Source organism: Aethalodelphis obliquidens, unplaced genomic scaffold, assembly GCF_003676395.1.
Source record: "Aethalodelphis obliquidens isolate GAN/ISIS:26980383/991018 unplaced genomic scaffold, ASM367639v1 scaffold11, whole genome shotgun sequence".
Lineage (NCBI taxonomy): Eukaryota > Metazoa > Chordata > Mammalia > Artiodactyla > Delphinidae > Aethalodelphis > Aethalodelphis obliquidens.
In genome coordinates this window covers 11421454-11439959 of record NW_020837955.1, presented here as the reverse complement: position 1 = coordinate 11439959, position 18506 = coordinate 11421454, and the positions used below count along the sequence as shown (strand labels likewise).

At 39.2% G+C, this 18506-nt stretch overlaps 1 protein-coding gene across 5 annotated transcripts in view; it reads left to right on the top strand.

Annotated features, from left to right (window-relative positions):
* The window catches only part of CPEB3 (cytoplasmic polyadenylation element binding protein 3), a 174167-nt gene extending 156188 nt beyond the window's left edge, over positions 1-17979 (top strand). For all 5 annotated transcript variants that reach the window (XM_027112039.1, XM_027112040.1, XM_027112041.1 and 2 more), the window contains one exon: positions 14189-17979. In XM_027112039.1, coding sequence (XP_026967840.1) covers positions 14189-14416 — 228 coding nt within the window. In that variant the 3' untranslated portion in view covers positions 14417-17979. The remainder of the gene's footprint in view (positions 1-14188) is intronic.
* Positions 17980-18506: the final 527 nt, after the last annotated feature.

The window sequence follows — 18506 nt, the reverse complement described above, 5'->3', positions numbered from 1 at the left end:
GGCATTTTACAGGCCACTTGCTTCGTGTTTGCAGCCCTTTCCTCTTTCACTGTTTGCCCCATACGGAGAGTGGGAGAGGGCCTCCTGCAGAGCAGCAGTGTCTGGAATCATGGAAGTTCTAGCACTGTTTAAGGTGTATGTATGTTCTCAGGCTGCACCTTTCCTAGGTAAACTGTGGGAGGTAAATGAAGAAGGATCTGATTGGTATATTTCATTAACCTCTTTTATATCCAACCACAGTTTTTGAAAAAAGACATCTTTTGAGAGTTTGTATGTTTATGTATCGTCGTCGTTGTTGTTGTTGCTGCTCTTTGGCTAAGCTTTTAGATGGAGTGATTTATGGGGAAAATACAACCTTTATAGATTTGATTTCTTCTCATCATCGTAGAGACTTCTGGCTTGCCTATGAATATAAAATATGCCAATATGCAACAGTTACAGAAACAGCTGCACGTATGGCTTTGGCACTTTTATCTCTGCTGTCATCTCACTCATCCGTGTCATCATCTTTAAAGAAGAGGTGATTTAAAAACTTTTTGTTTTGGTAACAACTTTATTGAGATATAATTCATATACCCTACAAATCAACAATTTAAAGTATTCAATTCAGTTTTTAATATATTTACATAGTAGTACAATCATCACCACAGTCAATTTTAGAACACAGGAAAAAGTATTTGAATGTGCATCCTTCAAGTCTGCAATCAAAGGATCAATTGAATAATGACCCCAGTGAGGACACAGGGAGCTGGGGGATAGTGCATTTATCCTGTATAATTTTACTCAGCTCATTAGAGGGAGGGGATCCTACTTATTAACTTGTGCTCTTTGAAGTCACAGGAACAAGGCAGCCCAGGCTGTTGGGGCAAATTTCTGCCCCCTGCTATGGCAGTAATTAGGCTCCCCCGAGAATATGTGACTTGTTGGAGTGGGCTGATAAATCTACGCATCAACACGCTTTTCGCCATAGTATGCGTAGCAATGGGAGGACTCGCAGAGGTGGAAGAGGCTTCTAATGGTAGTTCCTTACGCAGCTGCCATGATCTTGACTGCCACCTGTGCCCAGAGGTCTGAATGGGAGTGCTTGGCACTTGGCTGACACTCAGTAAGTGTGTAGAATAAACTAGGATGGTATATGGGAGAGCAAGGACTAGAAGCAACTCCAATTTCAACTTTTGCCCAACTCCAATTCATTCTTTACATTAAAAAACTAAAGCGTTCTTTTAAAATCATGATTTGAATCACATCTTTCCTTCCTTTAAACCTTTTGATTATGTTCTGCTGCTCTTTGGTTAAAGGTCAAAGTGCTTAATTAACACTGCCTACATGACCCTTCGTGTACTATATACTACCTCTGCCTCAGCTCCCATTTCCTCATCTTGAGCCAATCACAACTGGCCTTTTTCGCTATTTTACAGGGTGATTATGGATACTGTTTCCTCTGCCTGCCTAAAGCTCACTTTTCCTTCAGGTCTCAGCTTAATTGTGAAAATTTTAGGAATCCTTTCTTCAGTGGATCTTACATCTTCCCCATAGATCATTGTCATAATACCATCTATTATTCCTTTGTGGCATTAAATACCTCTGTAATGAAGCAATGCTTTAATGTCCACCTATGCTTCTAGACTGCAGTCAATGAGGACAGTCAATGACTGTGTGTCTCTCGTGTTAGCTACTGTATACTCAATAATTGACACACAGTGGACACACATTATTTAATTATATTTGAATGAATGAATGAGTTGTTGAATGAATGAATGAGTTGTTGAATGAATGCTGATTGAGAGCTTCCAGATGGGAAGCCCTTTGGCATGTCCAACTGTCCACCAGAGGGCACTCTGCACAGCTTTCTTTTTTTACTTAGTTAAGCACGCACTTGAGTAATAAAGAAGTTTAGGTTTTGCTGTTTAGCATATCAAAAAGTATTCTTTGACACTTATAGTACATTAAAGCTAGACTTTAACTTGGGCATGACCTCATCCAACCCCCTTTATTTGCAACAGAGAAGAATCTAGGAGAGGCTTGGAGACTCTCAAGACACCTGTAATTGACATGAGAGCTGCCTCTGCTTATGGAACTCCCTTCCCGAACACTGCTGCTCATCCAGGGTCTAATGTTTCTTTAAACCCACTTTTTCTATGAAGTCACTTTTCCACGGACCTGGGTAGGAACCCCTGAGTTGTATTATAGGTCCTTTAGTTAGTTTTATACATGTTTCCATATTTCATGTAACTTTTCAGGTGAACATATACTGCACAGAGCAGGGCACATCTGGAGTTTGATATCAGAATTTGTCAGTATGTCTATAGGTCATTTTGAATATTAACAAAATGAATTTGAAATTTTGTTTTGCAATTGTTTTGCATTTGATTTTAATTTTTATTTTGTCTTCATGTAAACCCTTTTTTAAGTCAGTGTGAGCCAATGCAAGTCCACTGGATTATAACGTTTAGTGAAACTGGCATTTTTGCTGTCATAATGACCCTTGTTATTGAACATTATTATAAATGAGACAAATACAATTCATGCCTCAGTTTTTAGTTCAAAAGAAAAGTTATTAACATCTTGAAATAAATCCTTTAAGGCTTACATTTATGCATATTTTATGGCTAATGTTCAACAGTTACTGGTCAACTGGTTATTCATCCCTATGATGACAATATCGAAGTTGTATGATACCCAGCACAGGGTTCTCAGCATTTCTTCTGCCTTGGCATACACTATCATGGGTAACAGAGGCTCCCTAGAACACTAATGCGGGGGGGGTGTTTATGTATCTAAGGGTCCCACACCCACTCCTGCCATCATCACCCACAGAACCATGGCTGTAGTAAAAAAAAAAAAAAAAAAGTGTCCTGGCTTAGGAACTGAGAGATCTGAGTTTATACTCCTAGCTCTTCTCCCAGCCATGATGTGACCTTGGGCAAGTTACTTAACCTTTTGAGACTTGATTTTATTGTCCCAGAGTAATAAGAACACTAGCCTAACAATCTTAAGGTTTATTACACAGATAAACAATGAAGGTGAAGAAGTGCTCTGGAAAGTTATTAGGCTGTACAGATGTTGATTTGTATCATTGCTGAACTTGGCCTATTTAAACTGTGCTGTTGGTTCCTAACCATATGTCCAAGACTAATAGTTGATTCGCTCTCTCTTTTTTTTTTGTCTTTTAAAGTGCCTACTCAGTTTCACTCAGAATCTTTAATATAAGGATAATGAAATAGTTGAAGTTGACACTAAAAAAAAGAAAAAAGAAAATTTAACATAAGTGCCCATCTGTCAACATGCAAGTTGGATGTTAGTCAAGACATGTATGTAGAGACTCAAGTTTCCTTTAAAGGTGTAAACACCTGGATGCATTTCTATTTAAAGGATTGAAGGTGTTTCTCTCTTTAGTCTAGAAAGAGGTGTTTTTACCATTACCTTCTCTGATAATGAAACGATTTTGAACCTGAAATTGAGTAAAAGGTTAGGATTAAATTTTACTTATATTCTTTTGAACAGTGTTTCTGTGAAAAACTGGAACAGTTTAAAGTATTTAAGTACAATAAGGGCAAAAGAGGGCACCTGTACTCATTCTGTCTGTTTTAATGGTATTTTTAGAAGTGATGCCAAGTGAACACTTAAGATATGAAAGCTCTGCTAAATCCAGTTTTCTTTATAACTCGTCTAGGTCACTTACATATGAAAGATTTTTGTAGTGTGAAAAATGAGATCATTAGAAAATGGGTAATCTTTTTAAAACATGGCCATTTTTCTGCTCTTTTGTCTACTCTCCATGGTCCTGAGAAAATTTGTAAGGGTAGAATCAGTTGAGTCTCCTTTAATCTAAAAAAAAACCATATGATTTGATTTATGTGAACTATTTCTTTATAAAGTCTCAGGGATCCCTCCCACAGCTATTGTTTAGCACAGCTATTGTTCTAGTAGAAAGGATATTAGACTAGAATCAGCCAATCTTGGGTTTAGTCTTAACTATACCTACTAATTGTGTAGCTTGAAGGAAGGACGTGTGTATGTGTGTTAAAGTGGTTTTGAAAACTATAAAGTACTCTGTCAATACACAGTGACACTGACAACACATTAATTTACATGAAATCATAAATGACTAATATTTGAGCTCTTCTGGAAGATGTTTATTAGACAGTCTAATTGGAATTTCACATTATAAAAGGAGTTAAATATTTCAGGCAAGATAGGGGTAATGTTGGTTGGTTATTTGGGTTTGTGAAACAGGAGGAGGAACTCTCAGTAGGCAGGTCTGCCCTGCCCAGGAATCTGTCCCTAAAATTAGTTCCCCAAATCATCATTTCCTACATTGTTCTCCATGAAACATGAATCCCTTGGGATTTTAATATTTATTTTATAAAAGAAAATCTTTTTCTGAGTCAAATGAGTTTAGAAATGCTTTCTTGAAGAAAGTTAAATAGGCTAGTTTATTCTAGGACTTCTTAGAAGCTTTTATATACTAATCTCATTGTGAACATCCAAGAAGGAAACAATATGCAATTTTTCACAAATTTTTTGGTCATGGAATGCTTCTAAAATGTACCATCTCTTGGGAATAGTGTTCCAGGGAACCCAGTTGAGTAATTAGTGTTTTCAGCTTCTTTTCTTCTTTCATGCTCAAAATCAAAAGTTTAGTAAGCAGTTGATTGTTTTCCCCTTCCTTGGTCCTTTTTCCAAGTTTGTCCCGCCCACCATATAGTCTCTCTCTTTTTTTTGTTGTTTTCTTATTGTGGTGAAAAAAAACACATGAGATCTACCCTCTTAACAAATTAAGTGTACAGTACAGTATTGTTAACCGTAAGTCCAATGTTATACTGCAGGTCGCTAGAACTTTTTCATCTTGCGTAATCGAAACTTTATACCCTTTGAACAGCAACTCCCCACTTCCCCCTGCCCCCAACCCCTGGCAATCACCATTCTACTTTCTGCTTTCTATGAGTTTGACTACTTTAGATTCCTCATATGGAATCATGTGGTGATTGTCCTCTTGTGAATGGCTTATTTCATTTAGCATAATGTCCTTAAAGTTCATCCATGTTGTCACATGTGACAGGATTTCCGTCCTTATTACTTCTGGATAATATACTGTTTTATGTATATACTACATTTTCTTTGTCCATTCATCTGTCAGTGGGCATTTAAGTTGCTCCCACACCTTGCTTATTGTGAATAGTGCTGCAGTGAGCATAATAGTGCAAATATCTCTTCAAGATCCTGCTTTCAGTTCTTTTGACTACCCAGAAATGGAATTGTTGGACATGAGTCTTCTATCTCCAAAGGGTTGGGGTGGGGTAGCTGCATATTCAGAATGCTGGGAAGGGCACTGAAAGTGTGGTTGTTATTCTCTTTAGTATTTGTAGTCCTTCATCTCTTGATTTCTTGAGATTATCTATTGTATCTTTCTAACATCAGTCTCTATATAAGAAGGGAAAATAGTTTTGAAATCAATATACCATTGGGAAATAATGTTCTCTTGACTCTATTTTAGCTTAGTGTAGAAGACCTGAGAGTCTGACTTTGTTAGCTAATTTGGAGCTTTCTGATACTTTTATTTAAGGAACATTGTGATAGTTAAGCCATAGCACATCGTATTTGCTTTGAATAGCACTTTTTAGAATAACCCATTTTTTATTTAGTGAGATGTTATCCACTGCACCTTTCTTTGCAAGCACTTCAAGTACTTCACACATTTAATCTTTTATTCTCTCTTCACTAAAACATGCTGGGCCCGAATTTTAGCTGAAGATTATCAAAGACTTTATATTTTTAGCCTACATGAAGATTAATATGAACTAGTAACCATACTAACAGAAGTGCTGATAATACTACTCTTTGTCCCTGGCCACAGCTAGAATATATGAGATGACTCAATAGCAAAAGAAGTGAGGGTTCTGACGACCTGTTCCCAGACTATTTCTGCTCCTAGCCTTAGTCTGGGACTCCGACAACCCAGCCTTTAACTTGCTGCTGTTACTGGCCCTGGCCTTGAGCTGGCTTGAAAGTTTCCCAGCTGTAGCTATAGCTATGTTTGGTTTGACCCTTTGAGAGGAAGCAACACCCAGAAGTGAGTTCAGATATTTTCTGAATACCACATGGGCTTATTTTGAAGCCCTGGGAGTCTCAGAGTCTTTGACTAGAAATAGCTTTTAAAATAGAGTTTGGGTCATCTTAAGAAAGAGAGAAAAATATTCCTCTTCTCTGAATGGCATGGGACCTTTTTGTCTTGTCTCTCCTTCCTGGTCTTGACCCCTCATCTCTTCTGTCCTTTGCTCTCTTTTTATGTCTTCTCCTGTGAAATTGTGATAATTTTTAATATGAAAACTCTTTAGAGTGATTAAGTGTTCTTCTTTCCTTCTCATATTTGAGTTTAGATGCTGGTTATGAGATTATTAATGGGAAAAAGACAACCACAGTTTTTTAAAGCAGTTATCTCAGTAGGATATTCAAGTTCTTTGACCCCAGAAGGCAGGGGTATCAGTCAGTTAGCAATTTCTTGGTGAGTGCTTATTTTTACTTGGAAGAGCTGGTCCAAACCTCTACTACAGTAGAGGAAGCTGTGGCCTGCAAGGTTATTATGTAGCCAGTTAAATGGATAGAGCCAGAGGGCTCTGCACGTCTGCATCCTGGGGGGTTGGAGAGTGATGATGCCATGGCAGTCATGCATTTTATAGATTTTAAATGACTTTCTTACCCATTGTTCTCTATATGATATACTCTTCTACTACTAGAAATTGATTTGGGGCTGATTTATACCCTCACCTCCAGCCCCACTCCCAAGCAGCATGGAAGGAAACGAGATTAGAGAGTGAATGTATGGAGTATGCAGGATTCTGTCAGCTGGACCTTCTTCGTTTCATGAAAAAGTAATCTTAAGACCAAACAGAGCACTCACAGATCTCTCTCTGTTCTATAGACATATAGCAAAGGTGTCAACATTAGCACACATAAGTACGTTTCCTTGTGGGAAAGGCATAAGGGTGATTTTAAAACCTTTCTTCCCCTAGCACTTGAAAATATGAAAAATGGTCAATCCCATCCTTTGAAAGGTAAAAAGAAAATAAAATTCAACCATTTTCGCTGTGTTTATTTTAATCTACCCCAGATTTCTTCTAAAATTAATAACTGCGAATTTGCTATAACTGGAAGGTTGTGGATAACTTTGTTGCTAAGGAAAAGCTATTTTCACGTTGCTGCTTTAATTTCCTAGGCATCTGTCATCTGCTTTCTAAACAGCAGGATTCCAGCTCATAGTTGAAAAACTAAAAATTTATGTTTAAACATTCTTAGTATTGCCTCTGCCGGCGGAGGACTTGCTTTAGCAACTGTAAAGACACCGTGTTTAGTGGGAATGGTAATGAGGTTACTGTGGATTTTAGGCCTGGGTAGATGTACTCTGTGACACATGCCAAGAAGATTAGGAATACGTTATGTTTAAAGCTTTGAGTACACCAAACAGATTGGTCTTTCCAGGAAGCATGTTGCTCCAGATGATAAGAAATGGCCTACCTGACTCCTGGGCAGGCCTTTCCAGACAGTTATCCCTGTTAAATTATACCTCTTCACTTGGCCTCTTTCTCCAGTTTGTCCACTCTGACTCCATTATCTGAAATCATTGCTGCTACTCATCTTCCAGCCACCTGTAAACATGCCTTGGGCTGGCTGGATATCTGACAGACTTAATTTGTTTTTTTTCCTGTCACCAAAGGGCAGCCTGCAGCAGGGACCAGCTGTTCTTAATAATGACCTTTAGCACATAATTCAAGCTGAGCCTGACCTTGGCTAATGCCTCCTTTCTCATTTCTACAACCTTTCGGGTCCAAGGAGAGAGAACTCTGGACCTGTGAATAGTTTATGGTCTCCCTAGGTATCACCTCTGTGCCACCAAGAGCTGTTAGTCATTGCTTTATTTACTTTAGGAGGTCATTATGTTGACCAATATCAAAATGACTGCCAAGCAAAATATTTTCCCTAGTTTGTTAGAAACACAACAATGTCAACATTGAGATTAGTTTATTAAAGTATTGCTTTTTCTTCGCCTATATCATTCTACCTATATTATTCCCTTTTTCCTCTTTTTATAGCCACTTATCCAGCATTCCCCATCAGTCTTCCTTATCTTTAATAGTTATCCCTCATCAATAAGTTACACATGTTCTCAGCATCCTTGGGTATGATCACCTCCATCCATTCACCTATGGTCACCATTAGGTGTGTAGTATGAATTCAAGCGTTTCTCTCTGTAGGAAGTTCTCATCTCCTGGTCCTGTAAATCTCTTTGAACCAGAAGGTCAGCTTGGTGATTTGATTGGCTCTGTGAAGGGCTCTAGCATTTGAACTTTAATGGTCATGTAGATCACTAATATGATCCCAATAGGTTGGTGTCTCCAAAGTGCTGTAGCTTAATGATACTCCAGGTGTTTTAGGTGGTTAACAGAGAAGCCTCTTTTTATTTTATGTTATTTTATTTTATTTTTATTTTATCTGGGGGTATAGTTGATTTACAGTGTTAGTTTCAGGTGTACAGCAAAGTGATTCAGTTATACATACACATATATCTATTCTTTTTCTGTTTTTATTTTAATAATTATGTGTATTGGGGAAAAATAGAATTAATCTGGATAGTTAGGTAAAACATCAAGTAATAGTACAGATGGCATTAGGATATGGCAAAAACTACAAATGGTGGGGAATGCCTTTAAGAAACTCTCAAATAGACCATAAATTATTTTAGGGAAGAACTATGTCTTGTTCTCCATTGTATTTCAGTTTTTAATACAGTGGCATACAAGGAATAGGCACTCCATAAATATCCATCAGATGAATGAATCCATTTGAGCCAAAATAATCACCCTTCTTTAGCATAAGGACCACCTAACTACCAGTGTCCTTCACAGTCTAATGCTCAAAAGACCCAAACTCCCTGATAGCTTCACAGAAGGGCTTTGAAAGGCAACATTTGAGGTGAGGGTTGCAGGGGGCATGACTTTCTTCTGTTTGGTTGGTGGTGGGTTAACAGGGTGGTGTTTCAGGAATCTTCATCATCAACCTTCTGATTCCAGCCAGTCAGGGGTCTGTATGCTTATGGTCAGCATGTAGTCACCATCCTCCACCTGGGTGAGGGTCTTAGTTCCTGCAGAACAACTCAAAGATATGTGTCAGATTGTTATGTATTTCCCTTGAGGAGGAACTAGGACTGTGTTTTATCACTGAACTGTTGTTTCTTGACTATTTTTCCTTTGTTTCTGCATTTCTTCACTCCCCTAATTAGTAACTGCTTGAGTCTGCTCTTTGGAACTTAGGAAAAGCCCAGGAAACTAAAGCCTTTTTCTACAAACAAGAAATGGGGGACCCAAGATGGTGGTTGTATCCAGGAGGGCCCCACACCATCCTGCTCCTTTTCAATCCCCTCCCCTTTAAAAAATTTATTTATTTATTTTTAATAAATTTATTTATTTTTGTCTGCATTGGGTCTTTGTTGCTGGCTGCAGGCTTCTCATTGTGGTGGCTTCTCTTGTTGCGGAGCACCGGCTCTAGGTATGTGGGCTTCAGTAGTTGTGGCACGTGGGCTTAGTAGTTGTGGCTCGTGGGCTTAGTTGCTCCACGGCATGTGGGATGTTCCCAGACAAGGGATCGAACCCACGTCCCCTGCGTTGGCAGGCAGATTCTTAACCACTGCGCCACCAGGGAAGTCCCTGTTCACTTTAAAATGGTTAATTCTTTATAACTTTAACCTCAATTTAAAAAATTAATTTAAGCTCTCAAAAAAAACTGAGGGACAAAATCCCCCACATAAACACAATGCCACTTTTACACCTAAACAAAAGTAACATTAAAATATATATATATATATATATATATATATATATATTACTGGAAAGTGCCCTTTGTGCTAGGCTTGAATCTCCTTAAGTACTCTTTTCACATGTGTATATATTACAAAGGGCTATTGTCTTTCTCCTCTGGCAGCTTTCTTTTGCTGAATGTAAAAGACCAATCCTCTCTCTCACTGCTGGATCCCCTTTTCTGAGCTTTTTGGGACTCAGATCTGGTTGCTGGAGCACCCTGAGTATAGGCATCTACCTGGTGGTAGAAGCAAAGCAGTCCTCAGCTCATGGACCGAAGGTGGAAAAGCTGGCTGCTCCTAGTTCCCCACAAACCCTGCCTCTACCAGTAGTCCTCCCACCTCAGGGCAGAGGGGACTTAGTCCACCACTTCGCTCCTTCTTGGCCTTCAAGTACAGGGAGTTCAGGCCAGGTTATATACACTTTCATGAGCCTACAGCTCCCTCCCCCCAGGAGCCCACAATCTCTGCAGATCACATTCTTCCCCAGATCTATTCTGTCCTCAAGTTGCTTGAAGATAAGGAGAGATGCTGACCAAGGCAGAACTATAGATAGGAAATGCCAGAGGAGCAAAGCGGAGTATTAAGTTCAAAGGAGAAAGGAATAGTTCCCTGTGGGACTGAAAGCCTGGGCCTATAGTTAATTTTCGACAAGGTTGGTGAGACCATTCAATGGGTAAAGAATAGTCTCTTCAACAAATGGTCCTGGGGCAACTGGATATCCACATGCTAAAGAATGAAGTTGGACCCCTGTTTCACACTATATACAAAATTAACTTGAAATCAGTTAACCTAACTATAGGAGTTAAAACCATAAAATTCTTAGAAGAAAACATAGGGGCAAGTCTTTTTCTTTTTTAAATAAATTTATTTATTTTATTTATTTATTTTTGGCCACATTGGGTCTTCATTGCTGCACGTGGGCTTTCTCTAGTTGTGGCTAGTGGGGGCTGCTCTTTGTTGCAGTGTGTGTGCTTCTCATTGTGGTGGCTTCTCTTGTTGTGGAGCATAAGTCCTAGAGCACGTGGGCTTCAGTAGTTGTGGCATGCGGGCTCAGTAGTTGTGGCACGTAGGCTCAGTAGTTGTGGCGCATGGGCTTAGTTGTTCCGCGGCATGTGGGATCTTCCCGGACCAGGGCTTGAACCCGTGTCCCCTGCATTAGCAGGCGGATTCTTAACCACTGCACCACCAGGGAAGTCCAGGGAGTGAATCTTCTTGACCTTGAATTTGGCAGTGGATTCTTAGCTATGACATCAAAAGGAAGAACGGCAAAAGAAAAAAATAGATAAATTGGACTTGCTCAAAATTAAAAACTTTTGTGCATCAAAGAACATTTTCAAGAAAGTGAAACACAACCTACAAAATAAGAGAAAATATTTGCAAATCATATATCTGATAAAAGTCTAATATCTAGCATACATAAAGAAGTCTTACAACTCAACAACAGAAAACAATCCAATTTTTAAAATGGGCAAAGGGCTTGAATAGACCTTTCTCCAAAGAAGGTGTACAAATGCCAACAAGTATATGAAAAGATGCTCAATGTTGTCAGTAGGGAATTGCAAATCAGAACCACAATGAGACATCTCTTCATACCTATTGGGATGACTATAATCACAGAAATGGAGAACAAGTGTTGGTGAGTATATGGAAAAATTGAAACCCTTTTACATTGCTGGTGGGAATGCAAAATGGTACAGCCGCTGTGGAAAACAATTTGGCAGTTCCTCAGAAAGTTAATTATAGAATTGTCATCCCAGCAAGTCTACTCCTAGGTATGTAGTGAGAAGAATTGAAAACAAATATTCAAACAAACATATGTACATACATGTTCATAGCTGCACCATTCACAATGGCCAAAAGGTAGAAATAACCCAAATGTCCATTAATGAATGAATACATAAACAAAATACCATATATATACATGCATATACATACACAATGGAATACTATTCAGTCATACAAAGGAATCAAATATTGCCATATGCGACATGGATGAACCCCAAAACATTATGATAAGTGAAAGAAGCCAGACACAAAAGGTCACAATTATGTGACTACATTTTTGTAAACTATCCAGAATAGGTAAATGCATAGAGACAGAAAGCAGATAGGTTGTTGCCAGGGGCTGGGGAGGGAGAGAAGGTAGGGAAAACTGCTTAGTGGCTACAGGGTTTCCTTCTGGGGTGAAGAAAATGTTTTGGAACTAAATAGAGGTAGTGGTTGTACAACATTGTGAATATATATTCAACACCACTGAATTGTTCACTTTAAGATTGTTAATTTTATGCTAAGAAGGAAAGAGAAAAGAAAGACGGGCCTTACCGGGTACAGAAAATTGTTGGGTGGGCTGAGTATGTAGGGTGGGAAGAAAGTGCAGGTAAGTTAGAGACCAGGTCGAGTTTGAGTTGGGGACTAGATGGGAGGGAGATTGGGGCAAATCCTGAAGGCTCTGGCTTACATTTGAGTCGCAGGGGACAGGGAGTAAGTACCCCGTTATACTGAGGCAGCTGGGCTTACTCCTGAAGGTAGGGGAGAGCCTGAAGGGCTTTTGACCAGGCAAGAAACATTGAGAAGGCAGATGATTGGAACATCTACCTGGACATAGGAGAATTGACCCAGGGAAGGCCTGGAGCTTGGTGGCCAGTGCAGAGGCCATCAGTATTGGCCAGGTGTGGATGCACGTTGTGGTGGCCTGGACTAGAGAGGAAGCAGGGGGAGTGATAACTACACTTAATGAGGGCATCTGATGTGCCAGGCACTGTTCTGTGTGCTTTATGTGATTTAACTCATTTGCTCCTCATAGGAACCCTATAAAGTATGAACTGTTCTTTTCCCCCAGTGTACAGATGAGGAAACAGAGGCTCAGTACCTGAGAAATTTGCCTAAGGTTGTACAGCTAGTAATGTGGCTGGGATTTGAACCTAGGCAGATGACCCGAGAGCCACTACAGTTTTAATTATGATGCAGAGATGAATGTGAGATTTTTTTTTTTTGAAGCCCACTCTCTAACCTGTTAGATCGAGGAGGGAAAAATAGGAGGAAGGGAACTAGAGCCACAGAGCAAAGACATTTTCCCCCTTGGGTAAGCAAGGGCTGGGACAGGTCATCTCCAGTGGGTCTTCCAAGCAGAGACAGAACTCCAGAGGAGGCCGGCGAAGGGCCCTTCAGAAGGGAAGGTGCAGGAATGCCAGAGCCCAATCCCAGGCATTCCCTGTGTCCCTGCTCACCCCACGCTGTCCCCCATCAGCCCCTCGGTACCCTGCCCCGTGCCCTGCTGGAACCTCCGGGCTGCGTCCAGAGGCAGCCCAAACTGGTCAGGCAGTTGAGTCATGTCAAAAAAAATGTGGGTCCCCATCTCCATAGCCCCAGCGGCCACAGTGCTTGCTCTTCCCCAGAACAGCTCTAGAGGTCAGCGTGGGAAGGAGCCTGATCACAGAGACTTGCCACCTTCCTGCTAATTTCTAACATTTGGGATGAAAACATTAATGATAGTCCGTTTCTGAGGTTCTTGGAAGCGGACATGAGGGAAAACTGTGGTAACTTTTGTTCTTCCTTGCTTCTGGTTTTCCTCTAACATAGCCTGCAGGGCTGTGATGAAAAGTTCTCTATTGAAGCTTCCAGTCTTGGAGGGAGATTAAGGCAATAAAATCTAAAAAATAAAAAAGCCTCAATTGTTAGAGTAGCTTCTTAACATCCCCCTAGTCCCCCTTTCCCTGCCATCCATTGTGAACAGTACTGGGAGGTTAGTCTTTTGAAAGCCTTGTGCTTAAAACATTGAAGCCCAGAGCCTCACGGTCACCCTTCAGCTAGGCTTGCCAGCCTCAGTGGGACTTGCCCTTTGGCCCAGCTCCTGCCAAACTTCCCCAAGTACGTGCTCTACCTTTGCCTACTTTTGGGCTTTGTCCTCGCTGGTTCCTCTCCCTGAAATGCTGTTCGTGCATAGCCGGGTGCTTCCAGCCTTCAGAATTCAGCTCATGTGCATTTAACCTGTGCTGCCTCTTTTAATCCTCACCAGCACCCTTTGAGGTAGACCCTGCTATGCCCATCATATAGATATCCAGATATGTGTGTGTGTCCGTGTATCACCGTTACACCCACTTTACAGATCCACATATAGAGCAAACAGAAGCACAGAGAGAGGTTACTGCCATCACACAACTAGTAAGTAGTAAGTCAAGGAGCAGATCCCATACTCTCAGCCACTGTCTGACACCAGCTGAGTTCAACACCGAGTCTGACTGGGACATATTAAGCTCCATTATAAACTCTTAAGAGGAAGAAATGTGAGGAAGCTTTGCTAAAATCTTTTTTCCTGTCTTTCCTCTTTGGGTCCAGGTGGAAGTGAAGCCATATGTGCTGGATGATCAGATGTGTGATGAGTGCCAGGGCACACGCTGTGGTGGGAAGTTTGCCCCATTCTTCTGTGCCAACGTCACCTGTCTGCAGTATTACTGCGAATACTGCTGGGCGAGCATACATTCCCGCGCCGGGCGGGAGTTCCACAAACCGCTGGTGAAGGAGGGAGGTGACCGCCCTCGCCATGTCCCGTTCCGCTGGAGCTGAGCCCAGGGTATACCCAGCCACAAGTACTGGAGTAGATAACAAGGAGGGAAAAGAGAGGGCACTGCCTCAGGGCTTACAGTGTTCTGGAAATCTGTGCATTTGTTCTCGATTTTTAAAGAAGAAATGGGTCTTTTTATTATTATTATTATTATTTACAGTCATATTACTGAACTCAGTGTCCAGTATAATGCAGAATTGCAGAGTGTATAACGGTACTGATTTGCACTTTGATTCACACCTTTGTCTGCTTGGTACCTTAATTTCTTACACCTGATTTGTCACTCGTAGACTGCCATTCTCATCAGCGGCCATCAGGTTGATGTCTGTGATTTTTTTGTTTGTTGTTGTTGTATTGTTATTGTTTTGATCGTTTTTGAACTGGAGCATGCACTTATTTTCAGAAACTTAGAGAATCGCCCCTAGGAGAAGACTTACCAAAGGTAATACTCGTGAGTAGGTGGCAGATGTAGCAAAAACTTCACAACAATTCAGCAATCATTAGCTGGGGTCATTTAGAGTAAGGAAAACCCTTAATGAAAATAAGCCTTTAGTTGCTCTCTATTTTGACATGTAAGGATACCTCATAAGCTGAATCTTTATTTTTCCTTCATGTTTAATTTTTGTTTTGCTGAGGATTTTGGTTAGATCTTTTAGTGTTATGTAAATTTATGCTGCAATAGCTTTTGCTGCTATTAAAGTGGTATTATTAATACCATAATACTCTATTCAGGCTAAGGTATCAATTACAAAAAACCCAACAACATACTTTTGTGATTTAGGGATAGAATCAGCTGCCGAAAGGAGATCAGAATAGACTTGAGAAAGCTTCAACGGAAGGTCACTATTTCTGACTGCATGTTTACTTAATCAGGTTGCTGCATGCAATAAATTTTATATCTGATGTCTAGTATAAAACCTTCCCACAATGCACAAATTAAGAATCTATATAAGCTATAAAATACTGACTTTTTTAAAAAAAGATTTTTTTCATTCAAAGAAATGGTAATTGACTGGAGGAAGGCATGCCTCAATAAATGGAATGCTTCTGAAATTAGGAACAGCCCATAACAGAATGACCTATATTACAACCAATATAAAACCTAGGTGTAGGATATTCTTAAAGCAAATTTGTGGATGGTAGATGAAGTACTTTGCGGTGCTCTGTTATATATTGTGCAATTTATTTTATATAGTAAAGTGATTATGTCTAACTGTGATCAAACTTAACTGTTTAAAGCCTCTGTGTCAGACATTAACGAACTTGACAGTTCATAACTGGTATATTATTAACTAACACATGAGCTCTTAGTTACAATCTCCTAGTGCTTGCACCATTTTACATAGCTTCAGACCTTGTCCAGAAAACCAAAGAGCTCATCTTAGCTTACAAACACTAGGAATATATACAGTATATAGAGATAAGTTGTCAATTGACAAACTAGGCACATTTTAAGAAAGTTGCGTGATCGTGATGCTAAAGAAATGTCTGTACAAAATAAGATGGCCTGGGCAGGGTTGGTTGTCTGGGTGAGAAATTAACTACTTAATTCCCTGGATTTATCCTGTAAAGCTTGAATAGAATTCAGACCTGCTAGTACTACCATGGACATTTTTTTAGCATTCACTCTTGGGCTGCAGATAGTAATATATAAACACACACAATGATTATGAGACTATGTAAATCTTTTTTTAAATCTTCTTCCTATGTTTTGGAATTATGGGGACAATCTGACTGGATATGACACTGCAGAATAGATTTAAGTCGCTGTGTTTTATGTGCTGTGATGTCCTTGTACTGTCTTAAGTTAATATCGCTTGGTTTTGTTTTGTTTTGTTTCTCCAGTGTTTAGTTGCAATTAACAGCTCTCAAACTATAGTTTGTTTTCAAAAAGGAAAAAACAAAATAGTTTTTTACTGGGTTAAAAATGCTTATTAGAATTCTCCCCCTTTGAGGTTACCTCTGGGCTTTTTGGTAATAACTGCTTTTTTCCAGCCCAGCTGTGGTTTTCTGTTTGTTTTTTTCTATGTTTGTGGTTTTTTTCATCTGTACAAGAAATTTTGTTATGCACTACTACTTTTTGTATTCTAGACAGTTTTCAAAAGTTGGCTGAAGATTTTTTTGTTTGTTTGTTTTTAAGGAAAAAGGCATGCTTTCTGACTGACATGATCTTTTGCAATACCTCAATTTTGAAATATAGGAAAGAAAATGATATTTTCTAAGTAAGTTTATTCAGAAAAATATATATTAATTTAATTCTGCAAGAAAAATGATTTAACAGATGGGTAACTTTATTTTTTTCATGCTTATTTGTGTTTTTTGAAAATGAAGAAGTTAGAGCTTTATAACTATAATATTAAAGATCATATCTAACCTACAGAAATCTACCTAATTATGTGAAAGAAGCAAAACTTTTTGAAGAAGCACCCCTCTTTCATGTACTAAAATAATACTGAGATTTAAAAAAAAAGCTGGAATATTGTACAGCATAAAGCTGAAGTGAAGGTGAAAAAGCATTGTCATAAAGAATAGGTTTCAAAAAATAAACTCCATTTGGTGCTGAAAGTTGTGAATAGGTGGTGGAAACTACTTTCCCTTAATTTGTATATTTATAATCAAGCGTTGATTGTGCACGACTGACCAGGATTGTGAAAGAGTTCTTCTGTTTGTATTTTTTTAAAGAGAACTTTTTTAGTTTATTAAATTATAACATGTTCCCTTTTGTTTTGTAAATAAATGTGCCCCCAAGTTGTTAATGTTATATTAAAAGAGAGGGTCCTTCAAAAAAAATTATTTTTTAAAACACAGAGGTGTTCTGACCTGCAACTTGATGGGAAGCCCCCGGGTATCACAGGTCCTGTTGTGGCCTTTCCTTGATGTGACACTTGAACTAGTCGATTTTTTGAAGGCTATAACCTAACCTCGACTATTTGTTGTTATGTGCAATACTGTTTGTACTGTTTGTATAAAAAATAGAAAAAAAAAGAAAAGAAAAAAGGCATAAATCTTTATTGCAGATTTATTTTCATTGCAAACTTTAGACATTGTGATTCACTGAAATCATTTTTCTACTGTCAAATATGTACCTTTTCTTCATGCTGGTATTTTTTCAATAGTAATGTAGCCTTTGTACTGAGACAAATTTTCATTGTTATTTTTAGAAAGATTTTTTGCTAAGAAAAAAATTAAACATATTTACATATTTTTCATTTTATTTCGTATTTTCTTTAAGGAGTGCTTTCTCAATCATTAATAGAGTTGTTTCTGGGAGGGACTTTCATATCTGGTCAATGTCATAATATTATTTTGTATTTTTACTTGGAATAAATTAATTTTATGATGCTAATTCTTTAAAAGTTTATTTTTTTCATTTTCAGTTATTTTTGAAGCTAAAACCTTTGTAATATTGTTACTAAAGTGTCTAGTTTTTTGAAATGCAAAGCTTTATGTATTAACTTGCTGATGTGGTTTACAATAGTGTGACAACGATGAAAATGGTTGGTTATGTAAAGTGATTGGAAAATGTAATGGATAATTGGGTAATAAAATGACAGAATGAGCAGAACATGTGAGATTTTGACAAGCCTTTTCCTTTATTACAGTGGTTTAGTGTAAGACTAGGGATGTCACAGTACAGTTCTCTAGGGATGTCACAGTGGATTTATACAACACCAGGTGCAGCCAACTCTGTGGCCCTGATGATGAAGTCACCCCTTACTGAGATACCACCAAGTTGAGAACCTGGCCGGGTTGACAGAGTGTTTTATTGCTTTTCCCCTCTAACTCTTCATTCTGTCGTGTGTGTGTGTGTATGTGTGTGTGTGTGTGTGTGTGTGTGTGTGTGTGAGAATCTGCCACCGACTGCTGTCCACATGTGAGTGGGTACCTTTCGCCAGGCCGAATCTTTGCCCTGCATTTACAGTGGTGACGTCTGAGAGTGAAAGGAGGTCTCTGAGAGGACCAGCCCTCTGGGAGGTTAGACTTGGACCGCAGTCTCGCCCGAGTGACCTCCCCGAGCACACGGGTGGCCTGGCAAGGCGGCACACTCCGAGGTCACCACTGTAAATGGACAGTCTCAGACTTTGTCTTACT